Source organism: Urocampus carinirostris, chromosome 16 (genome assembly GCF_059441175.1).
Source record: "Urocampus carinirostris isolate Australia breed hairy pipefish chromosome 16, RoL_Ucar_1.0, whole genome shotgun sequence".
In the NCBI taxonomy this organism is placed as follows: Eukaryota; Metazoa; Chordata; class Actinopteri; order Syngnathiformes; family Syngnathidae; genus Urocampus; species Urocampus carinirostris.
Window position 1 is genome coordinate 12,478,532 of NC_142364.1, and position 27,850 is coordinate 12,506,381.

The following is a 27,850-nucleotide window of genomic DNA, read 5'->3' on the forward strand; positions in this document are numbered from 1 at the left end:
CTAGCGCGAAAGGTAAACAAGTGGGCGTGGCCATGTGGGCGTGGTCTTCAAGCGAACCAAAAATCCTTTTATAAATCTTAATTTTACAACTGGACACGACCTACTCAAGTTGAAGACGCCAAAAGTAAGTAAAATATACTGTAGGTATACATATGTGTATATATATATATCACCTCTGTGTGTTCCTTACGTGTTTTAAGAGATATTAGCTGCAGGCGTGAAGTAGAACATTTTATTTTGAAATCTATTCGGAAAAAACCTACTTCACTCCTTTTCACGAGATGATCTTTTGATAAAATGTCAAAGTGAATCTGTTATTTTGTAATTCCAGGGAAGCAAAAGCTGCAAAAGCGTTATGGCCACATGAGAAGCGTTGCAAATATTGAAAAGTTTGTGACTCCAGGTGTAAAAGTCCGCCGTTGCTCTCCTTATCTCTGCGGTCATAAATCAGCAGTCAAAGATTTACATTAGAAAGTAAGATTGCAGTTTTTTTGTGTGCCATGTTGGGTTCGTTTACCTGATTTTGTTCATGTTATGTAGTTGTGAAGTAAAATGACAAAAAGAAAATATTCCAAAATAGTTTATTTTAGAATATATTTTATATTTCGTTCTCAATTTTTATTATTACCATTAATATGTTATTCAATCTATTTTATGTTTATAAAATTGATGTAATGCAGACGCTGCCCTACTTATAACGAGACGATCGTTCGTAAGTTGAATTTGTTTGTAAGTTGCTTCATTGCTATATTTTGTATGTTTAAGGCTTGTATAAGTAACCTGTATTGTTTAGCGCTAAAAAAAAAAATGTAATAAAATAATATGCTATATAAAGTTAAGTTTAACTTACTTTTGGAAGATAAGCTTCAAGAGTTAGGCGACATCCTCCTCCGTGGTAAAAAGTGGCTGAAAAAAGCGTTTGGACCATTTTCTCAACCGCATCAAGCTTTCTTATTCCACTTTCATTTCAAAAGAAATGGCTCGCCTCTCGTAATTGAATTTGTCCGTAAGTTGCTTCATTGCTATATTTTGTATGTTTAAGGCTTGTATAAGTAACCTGTATTGTTTAGCGCTAAAAAAAAAAATGTAATAAAATAATATGCTATATAAAGTTAAGTTTAACTTACTTTTGGAAGATAAGCTTCAAGAGTTAGGCAACATCCTCCTCCGTGGTAAAAAGTGGCTGAAAAAAGCGTTTGGACCATTTTCTCAACCGCATCAAGCTTTCTTATTCCACTTTTATTTCAAAAGAAACGGCTCGCCTCTCGTAATTGAATTTGTCCGTAAGTCGCTTCAGTGCTATATTTTGTATGTTTAAGGTTTATAGAAGTATTTTTAAGGCGTGTATAAGTAACCTGTATTGTTTTGTACTAAACAAATAAACATGTCATACAATAATATGCTCTATAAAGATAGCTAAAGTTAAGTTTAACTTACTTTTGGAAGATGAGCATCAAGGTTTAGGCGACCTCTTCCTTCGTGGTAAAAAAGTGGCTGAAAAAAAAGTGATCCAACCATTTTCTCAACCGCATCAAGCTTTCTTATCACACTTTCATTTCAAAAGAAACGACACGCCTCTTCTTTACTCTTTACACCAACCATATTGGATAGATGTACAAGATATTCAACAATAAAAATTTCAAAATTCTTTCCATGCTGGAGATACAGTATAGAATGTTTTCACAAGAACTAGGAAGAGGAAGCGGATTTCTTCTTCGGGGTGGATGCTGGGTGAGCTCCCACAGCGCCACACGCCGGTAGTGGCAGAAAGAAGCACTACACTACTGTCCTATACTCAGAAAAAGGTGCACACAATACAAAATCTAACTCGAATGGTCGTAAGTAGGGGAGCGTCTGTATATATTTATTATTATCATTATACGCATTATATACATTACCTTAATCGAGAAAAGGTTTTTATGAATTTAAAAATAAATAGTTGTATAAAACTAGTAATATTCAAAATTCCTCAAATATTTTATTTTTAAAATGTATTATTAGCATGAAAAAAGATATTTCTTTATATTATATAAACATAAAATGTAGAATTTTGAAGAAATGGGTGAAGCATCCTCTTATTTCTCTCAAAATGCAGATTTCATTGGGAAAAGCATCTGAAATGGGATTGGTTGTTTCATCTTTGTGGGGGCGTCGTCAAAATCATGGTAAGTCTTTTGGGCCTTTCCACTTCCTGTTCACTTTCTGCCCACCCTCCGTTGACTTCCTGTTCACTTCTTGCCCACTTGCAGCCATTCCCTGCCCACCTCCTGCTAATTTCCTGTCTATACCCTGTTGAATTATGGCTACTTCCTGTCCTCTGCTCACCCACTTCCTGTCCACTCCTTACCCACTTCCTGCCGACTTCACTGTAAAGAAAAGAACATTTCAGATTTTTTTTCCCCTATTTTATTGATTGGGCAGAAAGGGAGCGCCACCTTCGGGCCAACGATCCAGCCTTTAACCTTTCTTCCGGCTACGCGGTGAGTTTGCAAAATGGCCGCCGTGCGTCCGACCTTGAAAGTGATGGCGCGTCCTTGACGTTTTCCTGAAGTCCAACGGCATCAAGACGTCCAAGTACAACGTTTTCAACTTCCTGCCGCTAAATCTTTTCCAGCAGTTCCGACGATTGGCTAATTGCTTCTTCCTCTTCCTATTCACGCTTCAGGTATCCAAGTACATTTTCATAACGCCTCCCCCCAGCAAATATGGACCGAACCATACCATTATTTTTTCTCGGATTTTTTTTTCTAGGATTTACCAGAAATGGAAATATTTCTTTTTGGCTGTTCTTTGGTTGGCTTGTTGTCATTTATTTCATTTATTTGTGAAATTTTGGTTGTTTTGGGGTAAATTTTGAGTGTTTTTTGGGGGGGTTTTTGAGGGATTTTTGGGTAGTTTTTCTAAACAATTTTGGTTCATCATGTTGGTTCATTATATTGTGCTTTTTGGGTAGTTTTGTTGTTGTTTTTTGTGTGTTTTTATTAGTTATATTTGTTCATTTTTAGTTTGTTATTTGGCTGTTTTTGGGGTTATATTTCGGTTGTGTTTTTGGTGATTTTTGGTCGTTTTATCTGGTCATTTTTTGTGTTTTTCTTAGCCATGTTTTTTGGGGGTTTTTTTTGGTCATTTTATGTCATACGTTGGCCGATTTTGAGTAGTGGTCTTGATGTTTTTTGGCCAATTTTGGTTGGTTTATGGGTGGGTTCTTTTGGTTATTCTTTAGTAGGGATTTTGTTAATATTTTTGTCTTTTTTGGGGGTATTTTTTGGGCATTTTTGGTCGTCATTTGGTTGTTTTAGGGTATTGTTTTTTTGATTTTCGATTATTTTGGTTGTTTTTTGAAAGGTTTTTGTTATGTTTTGGTCACCTTTTTGGACCGATTTTTGTTTTTGTGTGTTTCTTAGACATGTTTTGTTGGGTGTTGGGGTCATTTTTTTGTCATGTTTTGGCTTGTTTTAAGTAGTGTTCTTGTTGTCTTTTGGTCATTTTTGGGTTGGTTTATGGTTGGGGTGTTTTGGTTATCCTTTAATAGTGATTTTGTCAATATTTTTGTAATTTCTTTGTCATTTTTTTGGTCGTCTTGGTGGTTTTTGGGTAGCTTTTGGTCAAATGTCGATCAATTATTTTTTTTCTGTTTGTTTACATAAGTTGATTCCCCAAATCTCATCACTGGCCTGGTTCAGCACGGCGGCCCTCCTCACTCTGGTTTTGTCCATCACGGCCGTCAAAGACGCTTCGGACGATATTGTGAGCAGAAACATGGCGGCATGTGTTTGTTCTTTCATTTTTGTGATTTTTCCGGGATTCTTTTCCAGAAGCGGCACAAAAGTGACGATCAAGTCAACAATCGCGAAGTGGACGTTTTGGTGGACGGAGAGTGAGTCGGCCATTGACGTGATGACCCAAAAAGTCAATTTTGGTGATGTCGACGTGGTGTTTATTGTTTTCTTCGCCAGACTGCGGACACAAAAGTGGACGGAGGTCCAAGTGGGGGACGTCCTCAAATTGGAAAAGGACCAATTTGTCCCTGTAAGCTTTACTAAAATCCGTTTTTGGTGGCCTAGCAACTAATTAATGTTGTTTTTGTTGTCAGGCGGACCTTCTTTTGCTGTCCAGTAGCGAACCTCTCAACGTGGTCTATCTCAAAACCGCTGAATTGGACGGGTAGGTATTTGGTTTTCTCCATATTTAAATGCTGGGACCCTAAAAATGCCCCCAAAAGAAATCACCTTTTTTAAAGTAACAATAATTAAATTAAAGATTATGTAAATTTTCTATTGTAAAAATAATCTTAATTATAAAAAATATGTTTAAAAATTCTGATTACATTTACCTCAGATTACCAAAAGAGAACACCAAATGTCCATTTTCTAAAATAGCAATCAGTCTCATCATTCATTTGACGATGAATTCATGACTAATTTGCTCAAAAACACACATTGGTAAAACTCACACTTAATGTATTCAACAATGTCAATAATCCAACATTTCAACAAGATGAAAATTGATATGTGATTGATTTGAAAAATTAGTGCATGGATTGTGGAAAGTAAAAATAGCTTCAATACAGAAATAAGCAGAGATTTTCCATAGCGTTTTTGAAGCGTTTGATGCGCAGCACCAAATGGGTCAAAAGTGTGAAGAAAACAGGCTAAGAAGTGTGGGAAAACGGCACAAATAGTACGACAAAACGGGCTAAAAACAGTGCTGAAGTGCAAGGAAACAAGCTAAAATGCAGGGAAACGAGACCTAAAAACAAGTGGAAACAAGTCAAAAAGTGCAGAAAAATTTGCCAAAAAGTGAATGAATATAGGCCAAAAGGTGTGGGAAAATGGACTAAAAAGTGCAGGAATATGGCACAAAAAGTGCATAAAAACACTCCAAAAAGTTGTAAAAAAATGGGCCATAAGAATGCGGGAAAATGGGCCAAAAAAGTGCAGAAATACAGCTAAAAAAGTGCAGAAAAATTGGCCAAAAAGTGTAGTGAAACAATGCAAAAAGTGCAGGAAAATGGGGCAGAAAAGTGCAGAAAAATTGGCCAAAAAGTGTAGCAAAACAATGCAAAAAGTGCAGGAAAATGGGGCAGAAAAGTGCAAGAAAAGGGCCAAAAAGTGTAAGAAAGCAAACTAAAAAGTGTGGGAATATGGCAGATAAAGTGCATAAAAGCACTCCAAAAAGTTTGTTAAAGCAGGCCAAAAAAGTGCAAGAAAATGGGCCATAAGAGTGCAGGAAAGCGGGCCAAAAAGTGTAGGAAAATGCGCCAGAAAAGTGCAAGAAAAGGTCCAAAAAGTGTGGGTAGGCAAATTAACAAGTGCAGGAATTTGGCAGATAAAGTGCATAAAAGCACTCCAAAAAGTTTGGTAGAACAGGCCAAAAAAGTGCAAGAAAATGGGCCATAAGAGTGCAGAAAAACGGGCCAAAAAGTGTGAAAAAAAACGGTCCAAAAATTGTCATAAAATGGGCCAGAAAAGTGCAAGAAAATGACCAAAAAGTGTCGGAAAACAAGCTAAAGAGTGTGTGAATACAACAGAAAAAGTCCATGAATAGCGTCAAAAACTATGGGAAAAACGGGCCATAAGAGTGCAGGAAAACGGGCCAAAAAGTAACGAAACAGTGCAAAAAGTGTGGAAAAATGGTTCAAAAAGTGTAGGAAAATGGGCCAGAAAAGTGCAAGAAAATGACCAAAAAATGTCGGAAAACAAACCAAAGGGTGTGTGAATACAGCACAATAAGTCCATGAATATGGGTCAAAACCGATGGGAAAATGGGCCAAAAAAGTGTCTGAATATGGGCAAAAAACTGTGCAAAAACAGGCCAAATCAAAGGCAAAATGGGCTAAAAAGTGTTTGGAAACGGACCAAATAGTCTATGAAATCAGGCTTAAAAGTGCAAAAAAACAAGCCAAAAAAGTCAGTGGGGAAAATAGGCCTGAAATTAAAATCAAACGGGCCAGAAGTGCGCCGAGACGGTCCTAAAAGTGCACGAATACGGGCCAAAAACGTGTCATCTACACCTTAAAAGGGGCCAATGGGTCATAGCAAACTGTCTACATTTTATACAATTTTCAGAAGTAAGACAATACAAACAGGGTTGGGTAGGGTTACTTTAACTGGATTACTTTCAAATGACTTTTGGATTACTCCGATACCAAATATGCTAATAAAAGACAAAAGAAACTAAAGATGAATTAAATGATGACTCACAACACGTGGTAAGCTTTCTCTCCTGGCTTTGATCTCTTTGATCTCCGGCAAAACTAACATCAAATGCGACAGAAACAAAATGAAAATTAATCCAAACAGCTTGCCATCATCATTTTTGCCGTTCCATGTATTCCGTTACTCCCCAAGCCTGCACAAAATTTAGTACCGTAAATTCCGGACTATAGAGCGCACCTGATTATAAGCCGCTCCCACCACATTTTAAGAGGAAACCCGATTTTGGACTTACACAAGCCGCACCTGTATATAAGCCGCATGCGCCCACATTAAAACATGTAACACAAACACAAAATTAACCCAAACCCGACTTTAAGTCCTGCGATTGAAACTGAATGTCCTTCATTAAAGTACACAGTACAAAATTCACAGCCGGCAAAATGAATGGTACTTACGGTTTGATGCAGACCTGCAGAGTTCGGGTCCCGTTGAAAGTAATCCAAGGAAAAAAGTGTATATTTCCAAAGGTAAGGGTGGGAAAAATATATATCCACTATTGTGCGCCGCGTCCACAAACACGTCTCACCTTTACTCCACTTCCTGTCAGTCCCCGTTGTTTTCTCCCCTTCTTTTTGATTCGCCCGTGCAAAACATATCAGAATAAGTCTCTAAAATAAATACATTACAAAAATATACAGTTGCAAATACATATTACACATGGTTACACATATTTACAAAGAAAGACGATACAACGAGAGAGTTTTCAAAGCTTTAATAATAATAATATAACTTTCATCCGGAACGGTGCCTGACAGGGCAGTTAATGGTAGGAACACGCCAGCAACACGCTCGCAACACAGTAAACGGGTCTGTTAGAAAAACATACCGTACTTGTAAAAATCACGGTAAACCGTCCTCATCTTCCTCCTTAGAACTGAAGCCGTCAAAGTCGTCTTCCTCAGTGTCAGAAAGAAACTGTCATATAGACGTCGTCCCACGCTCCCATCCACTCCTGATTCTGTGCCCTCCTCTCCGACCGGCTTTTCGGAACCCGTTGGTGATGGTGGATTTTTTGATGCTGCCCCACGTTGTCAGGATCCACTGGCAGACTTGCGAAAAAGTTGCCTTTCGCATGCGGCCAGTTTTAGTGAAAGATTTCTCGTCGCTCGTCAAGCCAAGAAGTTGCAGTCTTCCTCGGCGCATATATTCCAGCGGTCTAAATCTTACCTTTTGTACTCGAGCGCCGCTGGCGGCTATTAGAAAAGTGACATAAATTGGCCGCCTCACTGAATAAGCCGCAGGGTTGAACATTTGGGGAAAAAGTAGCGGCTTATAGTCCGGAATTTACGGTACTTTTATTCATATTTAGTTGATTTTGTCTTTTATTAGCATATTTGGTATTGGAGTCATCCAAAAGTCATTGAAAGTAATCCAGTTAAAGTAACCCTACCCATCCCTGAATACAAAGTATTGCATTGTTCCGTCTGACTTCCCGCTTTTTGTCACCAGTGAGACCAATCTGAAGGTCAAACAGGCTCTGACGGTCACCGGTGAGCTAGGAGACCACATTGGAGCGCTAACTAGCTTCCACGGTGAGAACTTCAGGGACAAATCCACACAACAACCTCTAAGCGACCTTCAATGTCCTTCAGGGGAAGTCCAATGCGAAGCGCCCAACAACCGTCTGGACGTTTTTAAAGGGACGTTGACGCTGGATGGACAAACTTATTCCCTGGACAACGATCGACTTCTTCTACGTGGATGCACCGTGAGGAACACCGACTGGTGCTTCGGTCTGGTCCTCTTCGCCGGTAAAGTTCACGTCCCGTTTTTTTTTCCCGAAACACACCGAGGTGCCGCCCAAAATACGTCTTGATTCAGTTTTTGGGGCTTAATGTGGACTACAAGGTCGATACGACAAAATTTTATGCTCGATTTGCCCCACGTTGGAGTTTAAAAATGTCTGTTTTTGGGCTAAACCATGTCCAAAATGGCCTAGATTGAGGTCAAGGTTTTATCCAAAAGATGTCTCGATTAGTTTTTTTTAAGGATGAATTTAGACAAGGTTGGGAATTAATATCAAAATGTACCGCTTACCAAATTATTCGAATGAGTTATCTGACTCCATTAACCAAACACAACCTACATTCACCCAACAATGCGCGCTCATTTCTTGAAGGAAAAGATGAACAAGAAGAGCCGACATTTTCACACGGGGGCAGATTTAATTTCATTAACAATTTAACAATTTAACAAAGTGTACTTCATCGAAAACAGCCGAAGTCTTTTAGCTCTCTCCTATTCACCATCTTCTCCCTGCATAATGGCGTGCCGACTCCCCCCATGGGCTTGCCAAGGAAGCCCCCCCTGGGCGTCGCAATGTCTGGAATACTCAAAACAACACCGAGCGTTTCTACGTCATCAGGGCCTTTCTGGGTCTGGATGTGCTAATTATCTTATCAGCCTTACTTCCCCTTCCCGCCGTTCCTGTAAACAACATTTTCCACTAGGGTGCCCTGACATTGAATTCCAGCCCAGTCAGTGAATATCTTTTGCATTAAATGTAATTTGTAGTCAATCGTATAAAATCCTTTATAGCCAAATGTATAAAATCCTTCAACAACAAGGTCGATACGACAACATCTATTTTGGACTATATTTGGTCTACAATAGACAAGTTTACCAATATAGTTCTAGGAAGTCGATTTTTGGACCAAACCGTGTCTGAAATGGGCAAAATAAAGGCCATGATTCCATCCAAAAGACAGCTTCTTTGGTTTTTGGGAGCTAAATTTGGACAAGGTCAATACAACGTTTTTATGGACTCAATTTGGTCCACATTGGACAAGCTCAACAATGTATATTTTTGGACCTAACCTAAGACGGACCAGATTGTGAAGCCAAGGTTCCATCTAAGACAGGGGCGTCAAACTCATTTTAACTCGGGGGCCACACGATAGAACAAACATTCTGTCGGGGGCCGGACTAGTAGATTAAAGAGAAAGAAAAAGAGGGAAAAATAAATAAGAGAAAGAGGGAGGGAAAAGGAGAGAGGGCGGGACAAAGAAAGAGAAAGAGAGAGAGGGAGAGTGCGTGAGAAACAAAAGAGATACAAAGAAAAGTCATGAGAGAGGGTGAAAGAAAGGGAGAGGAAGAAAGAAATCCAAAGAGAAACAGGAAGACAGAAGGAGAGAAAAGAGAAAAGAAAGCGCAAAGGGTAGGAAGATAGAAAGAGAAAAGAGAGAAAAGGAAAAAAAGAAAGTTAGAGCAAAAGAAGTTAAAAAGACAGAGAGAGAAAGAGAGAAAGAACAACAAAGGAAGAGAAAAAGAGAGACACGGAGAAGAGAGAGAGAGAGAGAGAGAGAGAGAGACAGAGAGAGAGAGAGAGAGAGAGAGAGAGAGAGAGAGAGAGAGAGAGAGAGAGTCAATACGACAACTATTTGATGTCCCAATTTGGGCCATGTTGGACAAGCTTATCAACATCTGTTTTCGACCTAAATCATGTAGACCACGGGTGTCAAACAGGCGGCCCGCAGGCCAGATCAGGTCCGCTAAGGGATTGAATCCGGCCCGCGAGACAAAGCTGAGGGAAGCGCAAGAGAAAAACGAGCTGCAGGTTGAAATATGTCCACTTGATGTTGCCAAAGCCAGGCGCCTCTCACAAAGGCTGTACTTGTATTACTTTCTTTCTCTCTCTCTCTCTCTTTCACTCTAACTCTCATCCTCCCTTTTTCTCTCATCTTCTATCTCTCTCTCTCTTTCACTCTCCCTGTCTCTCTTTTTCTTTCTTTGTTCCTCTTCTTCTCTTTCTCGATCTGTGTCTTTTTACCTTCTTTGGCTCTCCCTTCCTTTTATTCCTTTTCTCTCTCTCTCTTGCATCAACCTCCTCTTTTTCCTCTACTCTGTTTATCTCCTTCTCTCTTTCTATTTTTGTCTCTTTTGTTTAACATTCTCTGTCTCTCTATCTCTCTCCTTTATCTCTCTCTCATTTTCACCCTTTCTCTCTTTCTTTGTCCCACCCTTTCTCTTGTTCTCTCCCTCTCTTTTTCTCTTTTTCTTTCTCCTCAATCTACTAGTCTTTCTTTCTTTCGTTGTTTCTTTTTTCTTTCTGTCTCTTTCTTTTTTTCTCTCTCCATCTTTTCTTTTCATTCTTCCTTTCTTTCTTTTTTTTCTTTCCATCTCTGCTTTTCATTATTCCTACCTGATTAGTCCGGCCCCTGAGAGAATGTTTGTTCAATCTTGTGGCCCCCGAGTTAGAATGAGTTTGACACCCCTGATGTAGACCATGTACCAGATTAAGGCCCAGGTTCCATCCAAAAGACATCCTCATTCAGTTTTTGGAGGCTAATTTGGACCACTTGGTTCCATTTGAAAGATTCAGTTTTGATATACTTATGAATTTCGACATGGTCATTAAAACCATAATTATTTTTAGACTCAATTAGGTCCAGGTTGGATAAGATCCACAATACAGTTCTAGACAACTTTTTGCCCAAAATTCAACACCCTGAAGATGTCCTAGGTGGGTATCTGAACCAGGTTTCCATCCTATGCCATCTTTGCAGGTCCAGACACAAAACTGATGCAGAACAGTGGGAAGACTACCTTTAAAAGGACCAGCGTGGACCACCTCATGAATATTTTGGTGCTTTGTGTGGGTTTCGATCGCACCTGAACACAAAATCTAGTCTGGGTAGCCGGTTTTTCCATTTTCTTGAACCGACTTTCCAGATTTTTGTTTTCCTGCTGTCCATGTGCTCTGTCCTGGCTTTTGGTCACTGGGTCTGGGAGACCAGGGAGGGTTCGGTCTTCAGAGCCTTTCTCCCTACGGAACCGGGAATCCACGGCGGGTTTTCATCCTTCCTCTGCTTCTGGTCTTACGTGATCCTGCTCAACACGGTGGTCCCCATGTCCCTCTTTGTCAGGTACGTTCCGGCAAAGAACTTCTCAGAAGTTCGGTTCTCTTCGGAAGCTCTCACTCTTCTTTTTGGGCAGTGTGGAAGCCATCCGTCTGGTTAACAGTTTTTACATAGACTGGGACCGGAAGATGTACCACCTCGAGACCGATACCCCGGCTCAGGCCAGGACCACCACCCTGAATGAGGAATTGGGTCAGGTCAAATACATATTCAGTGACAAGACTGGAACCCTGACCCAGAACATCATGACTTTCAATAAGTGCTCCATTGATGGCACAAGTTACGGTAAGAATTACCGGAAAATCGTAATATATCTTTGGAACAAAATTTTTTTCCCAACATACGAGAAAATCCAACTTATGAAAACTTCCAGACGCTAGCACGAGTGTTCAAGACTTTATTCTAGATACGAGCTAATCTAGTTAGAAAGATGGTGTCTTGGCTCCTCCCATGGGCGTGCCAAGCGGTTGTTTTGCGCCCACCGTTCTTACAACACGGCGCCTTGATGTCTGGATTCTCCAAACAATATCGCCTCCGCGAGTCCTGTTATCACAATTCCGTAGACAAAATATTATGCATTTTGAACAGCCTGCCTCGACCTTGTACATTGCCCACTCAGTGAAAATCTTCATTGCATTATGAGTCAATTGTATAAAATCCTTTATATTCAAATGTATACAATCCTTCAATATGAACCTGATCCCAGAACAAATTCATTGTTTTTTTAGTTATCGTTATGATGAAAATGTCTTCGAGATATAAGAAATTCTAGATACAAGCCTGATCCAGGAAGAGATTGATTTGTTTTCACTTATTTCTTATGGGGAAATTTAGTTTGTGATAGGAGAAATTCTAGATGCAAATCTGATCCAGGTGAAATTTTGGATACGAACCTGATCCAGTAAGAGATAAATTGGTTTTTGATGAAGAAAATTGTAAGGTGGGGTTGGGGTACTTCCCCAAAAGTGTGTATTTCAAAATGTTATCACGTTTCTGTTTCAAATATTGGTACCGCCCTAGGGGCGTTTCTTTCTTTCTTTCTTTGTTCTGCCTAAATAAATGCATTTGGTGGGGGGAAGGGCCCCCCAGAGTTAGGAGCGCGGCCAGGAGACGGACCTTAGTTCCTCCTCTCCTGGCCTCTCCCCCTCTTCAATTGCCAGTTGTAAAAAAAGTCGAATGCCTGGTGTATCTTTTTAGCGTTAGCAACTTGTAAATAGCTCTCCTACATGTAAGAGGTCGATTTAGACCCCACAAAAATGTCTTCAAGATATGAGAGATTGTAGATACAAACCTTATCCAGGAACGGATTCATTGGGTTTCAATTATTTATCATTAGGGAATTTTCTTCGAGACACAAACGGTTCTAGATGCAAACCTAATCCGGTGACAGATTAATTAGTTTTCAGTTATCTATTCTATCTATCTCTATATCGAAGCAATATCTCCCCCTAGTTATTTCTGTCCGAGATACGAGAAATTCCAGAAAAGAGACTGATCAGGGAACAGATTGATTGGTTTTCAGGTATTTCTTATGGGAAAATGGTATTCAAGGCACAATCAATTTGAGATACAAGCTCTATACGGGAACAAATTCATCTCATGTAAAGGGGTCACTATAGTAGATTTGTAAAAAAAATATTTTTCTGTTGTTTTGCGGGACCTTTTGGGACTCTTCAGGACAAAGGATTGGAATAAACGAGGTAAGAGAACTTCATGGAACAGTTTTTTTTTGTCTCTGAGCTAGATCAGCTCTTTACACTTTCCTTCCTCTAGAACACGCCAAAGGTGGATTTCACCTGGAACCGGCACGCCGATCCAAAGTTCGTTTTTCACGACAGCAACCTTTTGGAACTTGTAAAGGAAGGCCGCGTAGCAGCATGGGACTTCTTCCGCTCGTTGGCTCTGTGCCACACCGTCATGGCGGAAGACAAAAAAGACGGTCGGCAAACTCGACCAATCGGCACTGGCGATCCGCAAATCGTCTGACGATCTGTCCCCGGTTTCCCTTCGAAAGGAGAACTTTTCTACCAGGCTCAGTCTCCGGACGAAGGTGCTCTGGTCACCGCCGCCAGGAACTTTGGATTTGTGTTCCGGTCCCGAACCCCCGAGACCATCACGGTGGTGGAGATGGGTCAGGAAGTGGTCTACAAGCTTCTGGCGGTTTTAGACTTCGACAACATGCGCAAGAGGATGTCGGTCATAGGTGAGAAGGATTGGTGTTTTACAGATTCTGACTCAGGACACTGGTCCAACAAAAGACTTACCGTAAATTCTGGACTATAGAGCGCACCTGATCATAAGCCGCACCCACCATATTTCAAGAGGAAAACCGATTTTGGACTTACACAAGCCGTACCTGTATATAAGCCGCATGCGCCCACATTAAAAAAATGTAACACAAAATTAACCCAGACCCGACTTTAAGTCTCGCGATTGTAACTGAATATCCTTCATTAAAGTAACCAGTCCAAAAATCACAGCCGGCTATAAGAACGTAAAATGATACCGGTACTTAAGGTTTGATGCAGACCGGCAGAGTCCGGTTCCCGTTGAAAGTAATCCAAAGAAAAAAGTGTATATTTCCAAAGGTAAGGGTGGGAAAAATATATATCCACTATTGTCCGCTGTGTCCACAAACACTCACCTTTATCGGTCCCCACTTCCCGTCAGCCTGCGTTTGTTATGCCCCTTCTTTTTAATTCGCCCGTCCAAAGCATATCAGAATAAGTGTCCAATATAAATACAAATAAATACATTAAAAAATTATACAGTTGCAAATACATATTATACATGGTTACAGATATTTACAGACAAGACAGTACACTGACAGAGTTTTTAAAGCTTTAATAATAATAATATAACTTTCATCCAGGCAGTTAATGGTAGCAACACGCTAGCAACATGCTCGCAAAACGGGTCTGTTAAAAATACATACCGTACTTGTAAAAATCACGGTAAACCGTCCTCATCTTTCTCCTTAGAACTGAAGCCATCAAAGTCGTCTTCCTCAGTGTCGGAAATAAACTGTCATATAGACGTCGTCCCACGCTCCCATCCAGTCCTGATTCTGTGCCCTCCTCTCCGTCATGCGGCAGACCGGCTTTTTGGAACCCCTTGGTGATGGTGGATTTGTTGATGCTACCCCACGCTGTCAGGATCCACTGGCAGACTTGCGAAAAAGTTGCCTTTCGCATGCGGCCAGTTTTAGTGAAAGATTTCTCACCGCTAGTCGAGCCAAGACGTTGCAGTCTTCCTCGGCGCATATATTCCACCGGTCTAAATCTTACCTTTTGTACTCGAGCGCCGCTGGCGGCCTTTAGAAAAATTACATAAATTGGCCGCATCACTGAATAAGCCGCAGGGTTGAAAGTTTGGGGAAAAAGTAGCGGCTTATAGTCCGGAATTTACGGTACTAAGAATTACTTAAGTTTACTTTTGCTTCCAAGTATTTGTGTTGGATTTCAGACTCAAATACTCAATTAAGCTTGGGTTTTTACTCAGACCGACAGAACAAAAACTCAAATTCAGAACAGGGTATCCTCGATGTGTTCTTCAGTCCAGAAAACTATAGGGAAGTTGAGTCTGTACTGCAAAATACTGTCCAAAATAGATTCGCTCTAGCTCAAAATTTAACTTCCAGAAGACCTGCTGTGGGTATGTTGCGCTAAATGTGTTCCACGTGTCACAGACCAGGAACGGAGACAGGACCCAATAGCGCTCGTTTTCTCAGTTCTTATTAATAAAGAGGGAGAGCAGGGCTTGCTTCCACGATCCGATGGCTGAAGGACAAGAGGAGCGGGTGATGCGGAAGTGGCACTTCCGTGTCTAGCGAGGAGGATCGCAGACAGTCGGGAATTACAAGTCGCTGGCCGGGACTGGAGAGCACAGGAGGTGTCAAGTTCGTAAACGAGGTCGGCAACAGGAGGCAGGCAGGTAACGGGGCAAAACAGATCAGGTAACAGGCAGGCAGAACGGGACAAGTCAGGTCCGGAAACAGGTTGGCGACAAAGATCAGGCAGAGAAAAGCAGGGCAGGAACAGAGTCGGACATAAGGGCTTACTGAGCTGGTGGCAACAGTTTACATAACGATCTGACGGCTTCCTCTTGGAAGCCGGGGGTTTAAAAAGAAAGCATCAGCCAATCAGCTGTCCAGGCTGTTGGCGCCAATTAAGCAGTCGCAGGTGCTTTGAATCGGTAATCATGACACCACGTTAGACAAGTTTTATACAATACAACCATCTATAGTCAATTTGGTCCACATTGGATACATATACCAAGGTCTACTTTTAGATAAAAACCAAGTCTAAAATGGACCAGATTCAGGCCAAGGTTCTGTCCAAAAGACGTCTTAGATAGATAGATTGATAGATAGATAGAATGATCATTAGATTAGATTTCCCGTAGAAAAATGCACACTTCCGGCAGTATGCTTTTCTTGTTTATTAACAGATTAACAGGATGGCCTCGGGGTGCTGTGTCGTAGTTTAGCAACAGCGGAGTGGATGACGTCACACGCTAGGCCAAAAGTTCGACGTCCCTGCAGCAGATGGAAATCTTTGTGCCCAGGGTTACACCACCTCGTGTTCCCATAGATAGCCAGTCCACCTCCTCTCCGCTTCACGCAGGCTTTTGTATTTGCTGTCTGCCCTAACAGCGCTGAAGCCAGGTAGCTCCGGGTAGCTTCACGTTAGCGTCCGGGACGCTTGACGTGAGCCACGTTTCCGTAAAACACAGCAAACTGCACTCCCTGTACGCTTTGATGTTTTTCACCAGCACAGCTAGTTCGTCGGTCTTATTTGATAGAGAGTTCACATTTACCATGATTACGGACGGTACCGAAGGCTTATAACGCCGCTAGCCGCTTAGCCTTAGCTCCGGCTCTGCAGCCACGATAGGGCCCCCTCATCACACCGGCACGAGAATTCTTCAGGGCAAGGAGTTGATTCCTCTAATAAACGCATTTTTGTGCCTTAAAACCCATTTCCATAGGATAGAAAGTAATCCAAAGTGTAGTTGTCCAACGGGACGAAAAACACAGAAGATAGAAGCAGACAATTAAAACAATAAATCACAATAAGAGCGAAATAACACGGAGCTGCAGGAAAGGCTGCCGCTTTCGGCGGCGCCTATGATGTCTGTCTTCAACTTTTAGGCTAAATTTGGGCCACATTAAACAAGGTCGATACAACTGCTACTTCTGGACTCTATTTGGTTTATGTTTGATTAACTTACCAACGTATATTTTTTAACTAAACCAAGTCTAAAATATAGACCGGATTTAGCCCAAAATTCGACGTCCAAAAAAGGTGCTGGTTGGGTGCATTGTTGTGATAATTCATCCATCCATCCATCCATTATCTGCACCGCTTATCCTCAGTAGGGACGCGGGGGTGCTGGAGCCCATCCCAGCTATCTTCGGGCGGTGGGAAGGAGACACCATGAACTGGTTGCCAGCCAGTCGCAGGACACACAGAGACAGACCACTCACTCAAGTCATTCACCTAGGGACAATTTGGACCAACCAATTAACATGACATGCATGTTTTTGGAATATGGGAGGAAACTCTCGCAAGATACGGGGTGAACATGCAAACTCCACACAGGAAGGTTCGATCTCATGATCTCAGAACTGTGCCGCACACGTGCTAACCACTGCCGTGCTGCCGGTGTTCCATATATATTCCACTAAAATGTGTCTCTCTCCCTCAGTGTTTAAACTATTATTTTGGTTCTAAGTAATGGTTTCAAAACAAGGTGCAAGCAAAGTTCTTTTGCAAAAATGTCACAAAATACTGCAAACGATAAACATACCGTCGTATTTACCTTCGGCGTAGACCGCTCTAAGCGAGAGAGAGAAGGAAATGCCCTAAGCTGTGTGCAGAGATTCGCCCACCTCTATGGCTCACCCAATCAAATTGCTTGTTTTGGGTGGGGTTTTTTTTGTGTTTCTGTGAGTTTCATCATAAAGTATCTCAACAACGGACATACATAATTTAGTTTTAATTTAAAGGATTTCTTGGTGACCTACTGCCAAAACGGGATATGTAGATGTAATACCCTGACTGTATTCTGTAGTCAAACATGTGCGCTTTATAAACTGGACTGAACAAAGAGTTTTTTAATCATAGCTTCAGCTCTAATGTACCATGATCAGAGCCGGAGCTAAGGCTAAGCGGCTCAACTTCCCAATGTGGGCAGCACGGCGGCGCAGTGGTTAGCGCGTGTGCGGCACAGTTCTAAGGTCTTGGGAACCTCCTGTGTGGCTTCAAATCCAGCTACCGGACTTACTGTGCGGAGTTTGTATGTTCTCCCCGTGCTTGCGTGGGTTTCCTCCGGGCACTCCGGTTTCCTCCCACATTCCAAAGACATGCATTTCAGGTGGATTGGCCGGTCCAAATTGTCCCTAGGTGTGACTGAGCAAGCGAGTTGTCTGTCCCTGTGTGCCCTGCGATTGGCTGGCCACCAGTTCAGGGTGTCCCCTGCCCACTGCCCGAAGATAGCTGGGATGGGCTCCAGCACCCCCGCGACCCTACTGAGGATAGGCGGTGCAGCTAATGAGATGAGATGAACCAAAGGGACCCGATTTACCCCAAAATTCTAACCCTGTGTTCTTGTTAAATGTTAATGTAAAATGTGAAACTGGAGTGCCACGTCCAATTTCGTTGTCACAATATGTTCAACCCATTTTGTAACAATGGCAATAAAGGTATATTCTATTCTATTCTATTCAGTTCAGAACCCCGAAGGGAAATTTAGTCTATGCTGCAAAGGAGCCGACAGCATCCTCTTCGAGAGGCTCCACCCATCTTCTACCACCTTGAGGAGCATCACCACTCGACACCTTAACGTAAGTTTACGGAAAAGGGAACAACGATTTGTAGTCGGAATTGCTGTTCTTCACCCTGCCAGTAGGAGTACGCCGGTGAAGGTCTTCGCACTTTGGTGGTGGCTCACAAAGATTTGGACGAAGGCGAGGTGACCGAGTGGCTGCGGCGTCACCACCAAGCTAGCATCACCATTGAGGGAAGAGACCTGGAACTTCACGAGCTCTATGAAGAAATGGAGAAAGATTTGTTGGTTTGTTGGTCCACAATAATTTGGGTCAAGTAGTCATTGATGTTTTCAGGGGACTTCCTTTTTTGAGGTTTTTTTCTTTGTTCTTGCCAAGGGTAGCTAATCGCTATGATTTATGCTAACCTGTTTTGCAGAGTTGACCAGAACAGACAATCCTTTGGATTTAGCTAGGGTCTCCAACCAAACTAATAAACTGTGACCGTGTTTTACCTGATGTAAGAAAATGACTTGTCTTCCAAAATTTGAAAATCAAGACAGGGTTTTCCCTGATTTAAAACCTGGACCTGGCACCAAGTATCTGACATTGTGACAGGGTTTTACGTGACTTATCATAACGATCCGTCTCCCAAATTGGAAATTGTCACAGGGCTTTTCCTGAGTTTACATCTGGACCTGTCAGGACCAGAACGGAGACAGGACCCACTCACGTAACATTTCTCACAGTTGTATCGGGAAGAAGGGAAAAGAGCGCACACACGATCCGGAGATTGCTAGTCTCAGGGAGTAGGTTGCTCAGACACGGAAGTAAGACTTCCGTGGCAGGCGATGGCGGTGTCGGGAAGGGAAAAGAGTCGAAAACCAGGAGAGGAGAGAAGACGTGGTCAAGATCAAAAAACAGATCGTTATTCGGTGCGGGAGAACAGACGAGGTCGAGATCAAAACAAGTCGTAGTTCGGGACAGGAGAGCAGACGTTGTCTAGCTTAGAACATATCGTAGCGGGAGACAAACAGGAACAAAAACACAGGATAGGCGAAAAAGTGCTTGCCGTGTAAAAACGGAGATTCTCAGACGGACAGACAAAAGGGGACTGACAGGCCAGAGTTTAAATACTGACAGGGAGCCAATCTGTCAACAAGATGCAGCTGGCACCCACGGGCGGGGCCAATTGGGCGCCATGGCAACCGTGACAGAAGCTGGCGCCACACGGTGGGAGCCAATTGGGCGCCTAGGCAACCGTGACAGGACCTGCCTCGCCAATGTGGAAATCATGACTGGGTTATACCTCATTTAACATCAGGACCGATTTCCCAAAATCAGAAATAGTGACGGGGTTTTACCCTCTTTAACTTCTGAACCCATTTTTCCCAAAATTGGAAATCGTGACAGGTTTTACCTTATTTATCACTTAAATCTGCTTCCCAAAATCGGAATTGTGACAGGGTTTCACCCGATTTAACTTCTGAACCTTCTTCTGCCATAATTGCAGATCAAGACAGGGTTTTCCCTGATTTAACACCTGGACCTGTTTCTCAAATCTGGTTTTAGCTTCTGGGAGCAACCGCGGTGGAAGACAAGTTGCAGGATGGTGTTCCTCAGACCATCGAGCAACTGGCCAAAGCTAACATGAAAATCTGGGTTCTGACCGGAGACAAGCAAGGTTGCCAAACTTCTGTTTCAATTCTACAATGTCCTACGTTCATGTTCACCAGACTTTTCTTCCACCAGAGACAGCCGAGAACATCGGCTATTCTTGCAATATGTTACGAGAGGACATGAAGGACGTTTTTGTTGTGTCGGCAAATACCGCAGAAGGGGTCAAAGAGGAACTTTTGTAAGTTTAGAAACTCGAGATGTTGAACTACCTCAAAAGTGGGTAACCTGATCTCTGAGGGCCGCATGTCCTGCAGGTTTATGGAGGTTCCCCTTCTTCAACTCAGGGCATTCCAATCTCCAGTAGCTTGTTAACAATCCTCGAAAGATCCAAGTCCAAACCTTTTGTTCAAAATTAAGGCCTGAAAAGGTAAAAAAAAAAGGTCCAGGTTTTTGTTCTGAACTTCTATTACGCAAAATGTGCCAGAGCTTGTTAACAATCTTGGAGTTTGGAATCAGCTGAGTTGAAGAAGAGAAACCTCCAAAAACATGTTGGACGTATGGCACTGAGGAACCCGGTTGCCCACTTAAGAGCTAGATATATACCGATACTGACAGTAGTAACCTTCACCAAGCAAAAGCGTGTATTTTCGGTCACGGAGATAGGGGGCGTGTCCCCACCAATGCTAAGACCAAACCTACGCCTTTGGTACCGACAACACCGGTTGTGGTTTTGGTCTGATTTCAGGGACGCAAGAACCAAAATGTGTCCGACGGCAGCCAACAAAGCAGTCCTGACCAAATCTCGTTCAGGCCTCCTCTGGCTGCAGGAAACTGAAACCCTACAGGATGAGAAAGTGGAAGGAGAATTTGCTCTGGTTCTAAACGGGCACAGTTTGGTAAGAGGACGTTCCTCGTATTTTGCGCAATGGAAGAACCTAGAACTTAACCTGGATGTTCTTTGTTCTTTTCAGGCCTTTGTCTTGGAGAAAGGTTTGGAGTTGGACCTGTTGAGGACAGCGTGCATGTGCTTGACAGTGATCTGCTGCAGGGTGACCCCGCTCCAAAAAGCCCAGGTGGTTCAGTTGGTCAAGAAATACAAACAGGCCGTCACCCTGGCCATCGGTGACGGGGCCAATGACGTCAGCATGATCAAAGGTAGGATCTTGGTCCAGAAGTACTGGGGGATCTTGTGGTCCTAGTGGTCTTCGTGATTCTTTTGTCTCTTTAAAATCTTCCGTTTCTAGTCGGCCGCACAGATCTTGTGGTTCTCATGGATAGCAAGGTTCTTGTAGTAGTCGTGGATTTTGGGGTTCTCGTGGACCTCCTAGTTCTTGGAGATGTTGAAGTTCTCGTAGATCTCACAATTCTCACAGATTTCGTGGTTCCTGTAGCTCTCATGGTTTTAATTAGCATTCTCCTTACAGCGGCTCACATCGGTGTGGGCATCAGCGGGCAGGAAGGCATGCAGGCGGTTCTGTCCAGCGATTTCTCTTTGGCCCAATTCCGCTACCTGCAGCGTCTCCTGCTGGTCCATGGCCGCTGGTCCTATCTTCGCATGTGCAAGTTTCTGCGCTATTTCTTTTACAAGAACTTCACTTTCACCTTTGTGCACGTTTGGTACGCGTTTTTCTGCGGATTTTCAGCACAGGTAAGGGATGGTCGCCAAAAGTACTTGAGCCTTGAAACTTAAAGACCTGGATTTGACTCAAACTTATAATGAGAGACTTGTTATCTGACCAGGACGTGGAACTTTAAGACATAGACTTTAATTGGACTCAGTCTTAGACACTTGAAACTTGAATTAAACTTGAAACCTTGAGACATTAAATTGACCTGAACTCATGTTCAGGGATTTCAAGCAAGACTTGAACATGGACCCTAGAGACTTAAAACCTGGTCAGGACCTAATACTTGACATGGACTTAAAACCTACAGAGTTGAACTTGACTAGCAGTCATAATCAATAGCCGAAAACTTGGTTCGGAACCGAGAGACTTGGAATTTCAAGACTTGGACTCATGGTCAGAGACTTAAGACTTGAGGCTAGGGGTATTAGACTTATAAGCTAAATAAACAAATTTGACTTGGACTTAACTTGGTTTTGTCTTTTGAGAATCGTAGACGGTGTACGACCAATGGTTTGTCAGCATGTACAACGTCCTGTACACGGTCCTTCCTGTCCTGGGCATGAGTCTCTTTGACCAGGTAACAAACGTTAGCATCATGCTAATCCAACTCTGTTACATGTTGTTGGGAATTAAATATCAAAATGTACCGTTTTGTTCAATTAGTTATCTGACTCCATTAACCAAACACAAACTACATTCACCCAACAATTTATGCACGCTCGTTTCTTGACAGGAAAGCCGACATTTCCACACGGGGGCAGATTTAATTTCATTAACAATTTAAGTACGTTTACTCCATCGAAAACGGCCGAATTAGTGTCGTTGGCGTCTCTGGGAAGCCTTCTTCTGAAGTCCTTTAGCTCTCTTCTTATTGGCCATCTTCTCCCCTCATAATGGCGTGCCGACTCCTCCCATGGGCGGGCAAATGAAGCCCCCTGTGCTTCACCATCTCGGAGAAGAGCGTTTCTGCGTCATCAGGGCCTTGTTCTCAAAACAACGCCTGCCGTCCTCCGTCTAGGTGTGCTGATTATCTTATCAGCAGTACGTCCCGTTCTGTAAACAACATCTTCCACCACTCATGCCTGCCCTGAACTTTCACTGCTCATTGAATAAAGGCACAGTCTATAACTACAGCATTAAACTCAATAAATGTAACTTGTATTCAATCATTTAAAATCCTTTATAGTCAAATGTATAAAATCCTTCAATGTGTACGGTAAATGCCAACTTTGGACTGTCCCAATTTCCAGGTTTCAACCAATGAACATGAACTATTTATCTTGCTCTCTTTCTCTCTCTCTTTCTCCCTCTCTCTCTTTGTTTCTTTATATCTGCCCTTTCTCTCTTTATCCCTCAAATTTTCTATATTTTTCTCTTTCTCTCTCTCTTTATTATTCTCTTTCTCTCTTTCCATCTGTTTATTTCTTTCTCTTCTTCTCTGTAATCTTGTAGTCTGTCCCCGGCGAGAGTTTTTTTTTCTACAATGTGGCCCCTGAGATAAAATGACTTTGACAACCCTGCTCTACTAGAAATATTTAACTCTTTTCTTTAGATCAATTCCTTAATTGATTATTTGTTGACAATAAAGAACATTCACATGGAAGGAAATAATCGTTCCAAAATAAAAAAAGTCTCTTATTTGAGTTTAAAAAATAAAACAATAGGGTCTTTAGAGCTCTTTAGGGCATTGTTCATTTCATGGGAGTATTGTTGTTTTTGTTGGTTTTCATAGTGCTAACTGGGCAATGAATTTAGTTTTTTGTGTCCTGGCAGGACGTCAACGACAAACGGAGCTTGCAGTATCCTGAGCTTTACCATCCAGGGCCTCAGAACGTCCACTTTAACAAGAAGACTATGGTCTTGTGCCTGATCCACAGCTGCTACAGCTCCCTGGTGGTCTTCCTGGTCCCTTGGGCGGCCTTGCAGGACTCTGTGGGCAACGACGGCAAAGACATCGCCGATTATCAGTCCTTCGCTTTGGTGGTGCAGACGTGTCTTCTGCTGGTGGTCAACATACAGGTAAGGACATCCAGTTTTTGGTTTTGCTCATATATTCATCTGGACCTGAAAACTGGGGTTGGGAGTCATTGACGAAAAGTTCCTATCTCCTTACAGCTTTGTCTGGACACGCATTACTGGACGGGGATGAACCAAGTCTTCATGTGGGGCAGCCTAGTCCTGTATTTTGCCACCACCTTTGCTATGCACAACAAAGACATGTATTCCATCTTTACCTCAGTTTTCCCCTTCATTGGTAAGTCTTTTGTTGTAGAAACAAAAAACACCATTGCAGAAAAACTAGTTTCTGTTTTAGTTCTGAAGAACGTGATGTCAGGATGTGAGTCTCCGTTCTTGGCGTCTCTTCGGCTGCTCACAACTGCTAGGTGGCTAAGTTTAGCTTGAGTATGGCCCATCAAGATATTGACTGGCGGAGTAAGGGAACACCCTCTGCAGGGTCCCTGAGGGTGCATTGGAGTTCTACAGGTTTTGTGGACCTGGAGAAGCCATTCAACCGTGTTCCTCAGGGAGCTTTGTGGGTGGTGCTTCGGGAGTATCGGGTCCGGACGGTCCAACACAGTCCCTGTATGACCAGTGCCATAGTTTACTCCGGCAGTATGTCAGACTGTGACTCTGCAGAGGTTGCTCTTTGACATAAATTCTGTTCAGAACTTTTATGGAGAAAATTTCTTGGCGCAGCGTTGGTGTGGACAGGGTCCGGTTTGGGGGCCTCAGCATCGCATCTCTGCTTTTTGCTGATGATGTGGTGCCGTTGGCTCCTCAAGCCATGATCTCTAGCTCACTGGAGCAGTTTACGGCCAGGGTAAAGATCAGTACCTCCAAGTCCAAGATCATGGTTATCAGCCGGAAAAGGGTAGCATTCCACTATCCGTGATGGGGATACGATCATGTCCCACTTGGGGGGGTAAAAATAGTTTTTGTTATTTTTTTTTTGTTCTATTTTTTCCCGATATTTTCGACATACGTTATAACCCCTTACGTATTTTTTTTCAACAATTTCGACATAAAAAAGCACCATTGCTTACGTCTTTTTTCGACATTTTCGACGTACTAACCGCTTATGTCTTTTTTAGATATTTTTGCCATACTAACCCCTTACCTTATTATTTCGACATTGGCAATTTTGTTACCTCTTTTTTAAATCAAATTTTGGTCATATACTGGTTATTTGTTGTTTTTTCTATTGGCCTGTTTTTGATTGTATTTTTGTAATATTTTGAATTTGTTTTGGTCTTTTTGGGGTGAATTTTGAGTCATTGTCGTGGGGGTTTTTTTGGGGCGTATTTTTGTTGTCTGTTGGTTGTTTTATGTCACTTAGGGGTTTTTGTAAGCTTTTGGTCGTTTTTGGTGTGTTTTTTCATCGTAATTTGGTCTTTTTGTCAATTTTAGTAATTTTCTTCTTCTTTTTTTCCTGTGGCCAGTTTTTGATAGTCTTTTTTCTCACATTATGGTGTTTTTTTTGGGGTCGTTTTTTGGTCATTGTTTTATGATAGTTTTAGTATTTTTGGGGTCAATTTTTAGTCGTTTTTACTCGTGCATATTTTGTTTCATCTTATCTTTTTGTTATTTGAGTGTCTTTGGTTGATTTGGGGTCATTTGTTGCTCAATTTTTGGTCGTTTTTTTTTGGTCAATTTTCAGTTCGTTTTTGGTCGAATTATTAGTCAACTTTTGGTCATTTTTTTATCATATTTTGTTAACATTTTGGTAGCTTTGCCATTTTTTGGTAATTTATCTCTTCCTTTTTTAGGTTTATTGTAAGATGTGTTTTAGTCATTTTTTGGAAAGTTATGTAAAATTCTTTGGTCAATTTTCAGTCCTTTTTGGTCCATTTTTGCCATATTTCTGTTATTTGTTGGTCAGTTTTTGAGGTAAATTTTGGGTAATTTTCTTGCTCAATTTTTGGTTGTTTTTGTTGTTATTTTTGGGTAAATTTTTGTTCAGTTATTGATAATCTTTTAATAATTCATTCGAGCATATTTTGTTAATTTTTCAGTAGCATTTTCATTTTTTGGTCATTTTTTTGTTGCTTTTTACGGTGATTTTGGGGTACTTTTTTGCTCAATTTTTGATCGTTTTTTGGTCGATTTTGTTGTTGTTTCTGGTCAATTTTCAGTCTCTTTTTTTGGTAGTTTAAGCTCATTTTTGGTCCTTTTTTTAATCAATTATTGGTCACCTTTCAATCATTTATTTTCTATCATATTGTTATTTTTTTTTAAGTTCGTGCTCATTTTTTGGTTAATTTTTGGTCACATTTTCTGGTTGTTTTATTGTCACATTTTTTGGTCAAGATTTGGTGTTTTTCTGATAGTTTTTTGTTGTCCTTTAGTCATTTTATTTGTCATATTTTGTTGTTTTTAAGTATCTCAAGGGTCATTTTCTTCAAATTGATTCCATATTCTAGCGTTTCTTTTTTGTTTTGTGACTGCAGGCACAGCGAGGAACTCTTTGGGCCAAGCTAACGTGTGGCTAACTATTTTGTTGACGTGCCTCCTCTGCGGTCTTCCGGTGCTAGCGTTCCGATTTTTCTCCATCCAGCTTCGACCTAGCGTCAACGATAAGGTATGACAGTCCCTTATTTAAAAGTCACCTTGTATTGTGTCTATAATCGTCGCAAGCTAACGCTAGCATTAGCACCATATAGAGAACCTCGCCAATCTAAGCCTCAGGATGTTTTTTTCCAGGTGAGGCAAAAAGGGCGCGGGGAAGAGCAGCCGAGTCCCGGGATTGGACGGCGCTTGGCCGATCGGGTGACAGGGCGGCGCTCCAGCTACGCTTTTTCTCACGCTACGGGCTACGGCCGTTTGCTAACGTCCAAAATTTTTAAAAGTCGAGAGCAACAGCGATTCTACGGGACCGTTGACGGAGAGTCGGAGCGACCGCCGTGCTAGCTTTAGCTCAAAGTGAAGGAAAAGCCCATTGATGCTAAGATGGTATTTCGATGCAGCGCTAGCATTAGCGTTAGCTAACAGTGTAAGAAAAGCTCACTGAAGCTAAGGTGATATTTTGATGCCATGCTTGCATAAATGTTAGCTAACAGTGTTGGAAAAAGCCAGTTGAAGCTAAGGTGATATTTGATGACACACTAGTGTAAGAAAAGCTCCCTGAAGCTAATGTGATATTTTGAAGCAGCGCTAGTGTTAGCTAACTGTGTCGGAATGCTCATTGAGTGGCATTTTACCAGCTCAGTAGCCTAGATGGTAAGGCGCCCGCTTTGAGACTGGGAGGTTCGGGTTCGCGCCCCGGCCGAGTCATTCCTAAGACTTAAAAAGTGGTCGGCGGCGCCCTCTCTTGGCTGCGGCTGCATCGGGTCAGATGCAATCGACATTTCGTTCTGTGTACATTGTTACACAGAATGACAATACAAGGAAATTATTATTATTATTATTATTATATTTTGATGCCCTGCTAGTGTTAGCGTTAGCTAAAAGTGTAGCAAAAGCTAATTGGACATAAGGTGATATTTCAATGCCATACATAGCGATTTTGTTGTTGTTATTTTGTCAGATTTAATTGCCCTCAATATTGTAATTATTCAAAGCGCTCATTATTTACTAAAATAAATTACTTTTCCAACAATTTTACTTCACCTAAAGTCATGTCAACTTTTGAGAACTCATTTTCATGTTTTACTTTTATTATTTTTTAACTTGTATTTATCTTTTTTAGTTCTCATCTCATCTCATTAGCCGTACCGCTTATCCTCATTAGGGTCGCGGGGGTGCTGGAGCCTGTCCCAGCCATCAATGGGCAGTGGGCAGGGGACACCCTGAACTGGTTGCCAGCCAATTGCAGGGCACACAGGGACAGACAACTCACTCGCTCATTCACACCTAGGGACAATTTGGACCGGCCAATTCACCTGAAATGCATGTTTTTGGAACGTGGGAGGAAACCGGAGTGCCCGGAGGAAACCCACACAAGCACGGGGAGAACATACAAACTCCGCACAGGAAGTCCGGTAGCTGGATTTGAACCCACGCAGGAGGTTCCCATGACACTGCGCTAATTCTCTTATCTATCATTATTTTATTTTTATTCTGTATTTATTTTCATTTGACTTTTAAACTTCTTTTATATTTTATTTTTCCATAAAGGGCCATAAAGGTTTTTATTTTTTTGTGGCTTATTAAGTGGAATCAACATTTCAAAACTCCATTTTGTATTTCTCTGTGTTGTCTCTGTGCGATATTAAAAACGGTTTTGATGATGTGAATTATTTGTGATTGATAAATAAGCACAAAAACACCCCCACAGAAACCAGGCAGAGGGACAAAATTTTTTACCGCGCTGTATGAAGTTACACATTTTTATATTGGAACCAGGGGCGTTACTGGAGGGGGGGTAATAAATGGCAGGGGTTGTTAGTGCCCACTCGTGGACAAGCTCTACCCACCCAAAGAAAATTGGAAATTGTGGCAAGAGCAGTCTGAAAATAATGGAAAAAGACAAACAAAAGAAAAAAATTAAGGAAAAGGAGAGAAGAAAGAAGAAAAAACAGGAAAAAACAGGGGGGAAAGGGAGAAAAAAATTGAAAGGTAAGAAAAAGAAATCAAATGGAAAAAGAAGATAAAAAAAGTATAATAAAGCATGAAAAAATTAGTTAAAAGCTAGGGAAAAAAATTAAGGATAAAAGTAAAATGGGAGAGAAAAGAAGGAAAATCATAAAAGAAAAGACAAACGGGAAAAAAAGAAAAGATAAAAAGAATAAAGCAAGATAAAAATAAAAAGCTGGGGAA

At 41.7% G+C, this 27,850-nt stretch overlaps 1 protein-coding gene across 3 annotated transcripts; it reads left to right on the forward strand.

Moving 5' to 3' along the window:
* Positions 1–88: 88 nt before the first annotated feature.
* On the forward strand, positions 89–27,327 carry LOC148350298 (phospholipid-transporting ATPase ID-like). Of its 3 annotated transcripts, XM_088355624.1 has the most exons (29): positions 92–124; positions 332–474; positions 2,096–2,165; positions 2,422–2,480; positions 2,552–2,665; positions 3,649–3,747; positions 3,816–3,877; positions 3,957–4,029; positions 4,094–4,164; positions 7,668–7,750; positions 7,811–7,969; positions 10,724–10,812; positions 10,890–11,083; positions 11,154–11,362; positions 12,755–12,777; positions 12,851–13,016; positions 13,092–13,280; positions 17,809–17,924; positions 17,990–18,154; positions 19,419–19,530; positions 19,599–19,704; positions 20,212–20,362; positions 20,438–20,621; positions 20,891–21,114; positions 21,588–21,671; positions 22,868–23,113; positions 23,210–23,348; positions 25,543–25,673; positions 25,796–27,327. In XM_088355624.1, exons 3-29 carry the CDS (start codon positions 2,120–2,122, stop codon positions 26,000–26,002), a joined length of 3,501 nt encoding a protein of 1,166 aa, XP_088211750.1. In that variant the 5' UTR covers positions 92–124; positions 332–474; positions 2,096–2,119; the 3' UTR covers positions 26,003–27,327. The 3 variants fall into 3 exon arrangements, with proteins under 3 accessions (XP_088211749.1, XP_088211750.1, XP_088211747.1); XM_088355621.1 differs by having other exon boundaries at positions 7,668–7,969; XM_088355623.1 differs by lacking the exon at positions 332–474 and having other exon boundaries at positions 89–124; positions 7,668–7,969.
* The last annotated feature ends 523 nt before the right edge of the window (positions 27,328–27,850 follow it).

Coding starts and splice junctions, on each gene's coding strand:
- LOC148350298 (XM_088355623.1), top strand. CDS start 2,120: ATGGGATTGGTTGTTTCATCTTTGTGGGGGCGTCGTCAAAATCATG. Junction 20,622..20,890: donor TGACGTCAGCATGATCAAAG/GTAGGATCTTGG, acceptor TTCTCCTTACAG/CGGCTCACATCGGTGTGGGC. Junction 21,115..21,587: donor TCTGCGGATTTTCAGCACAG/GTAAGGGATGGT, acceptor TGAGAATCGTAG/ACGGTGTACGACCAATGGTT.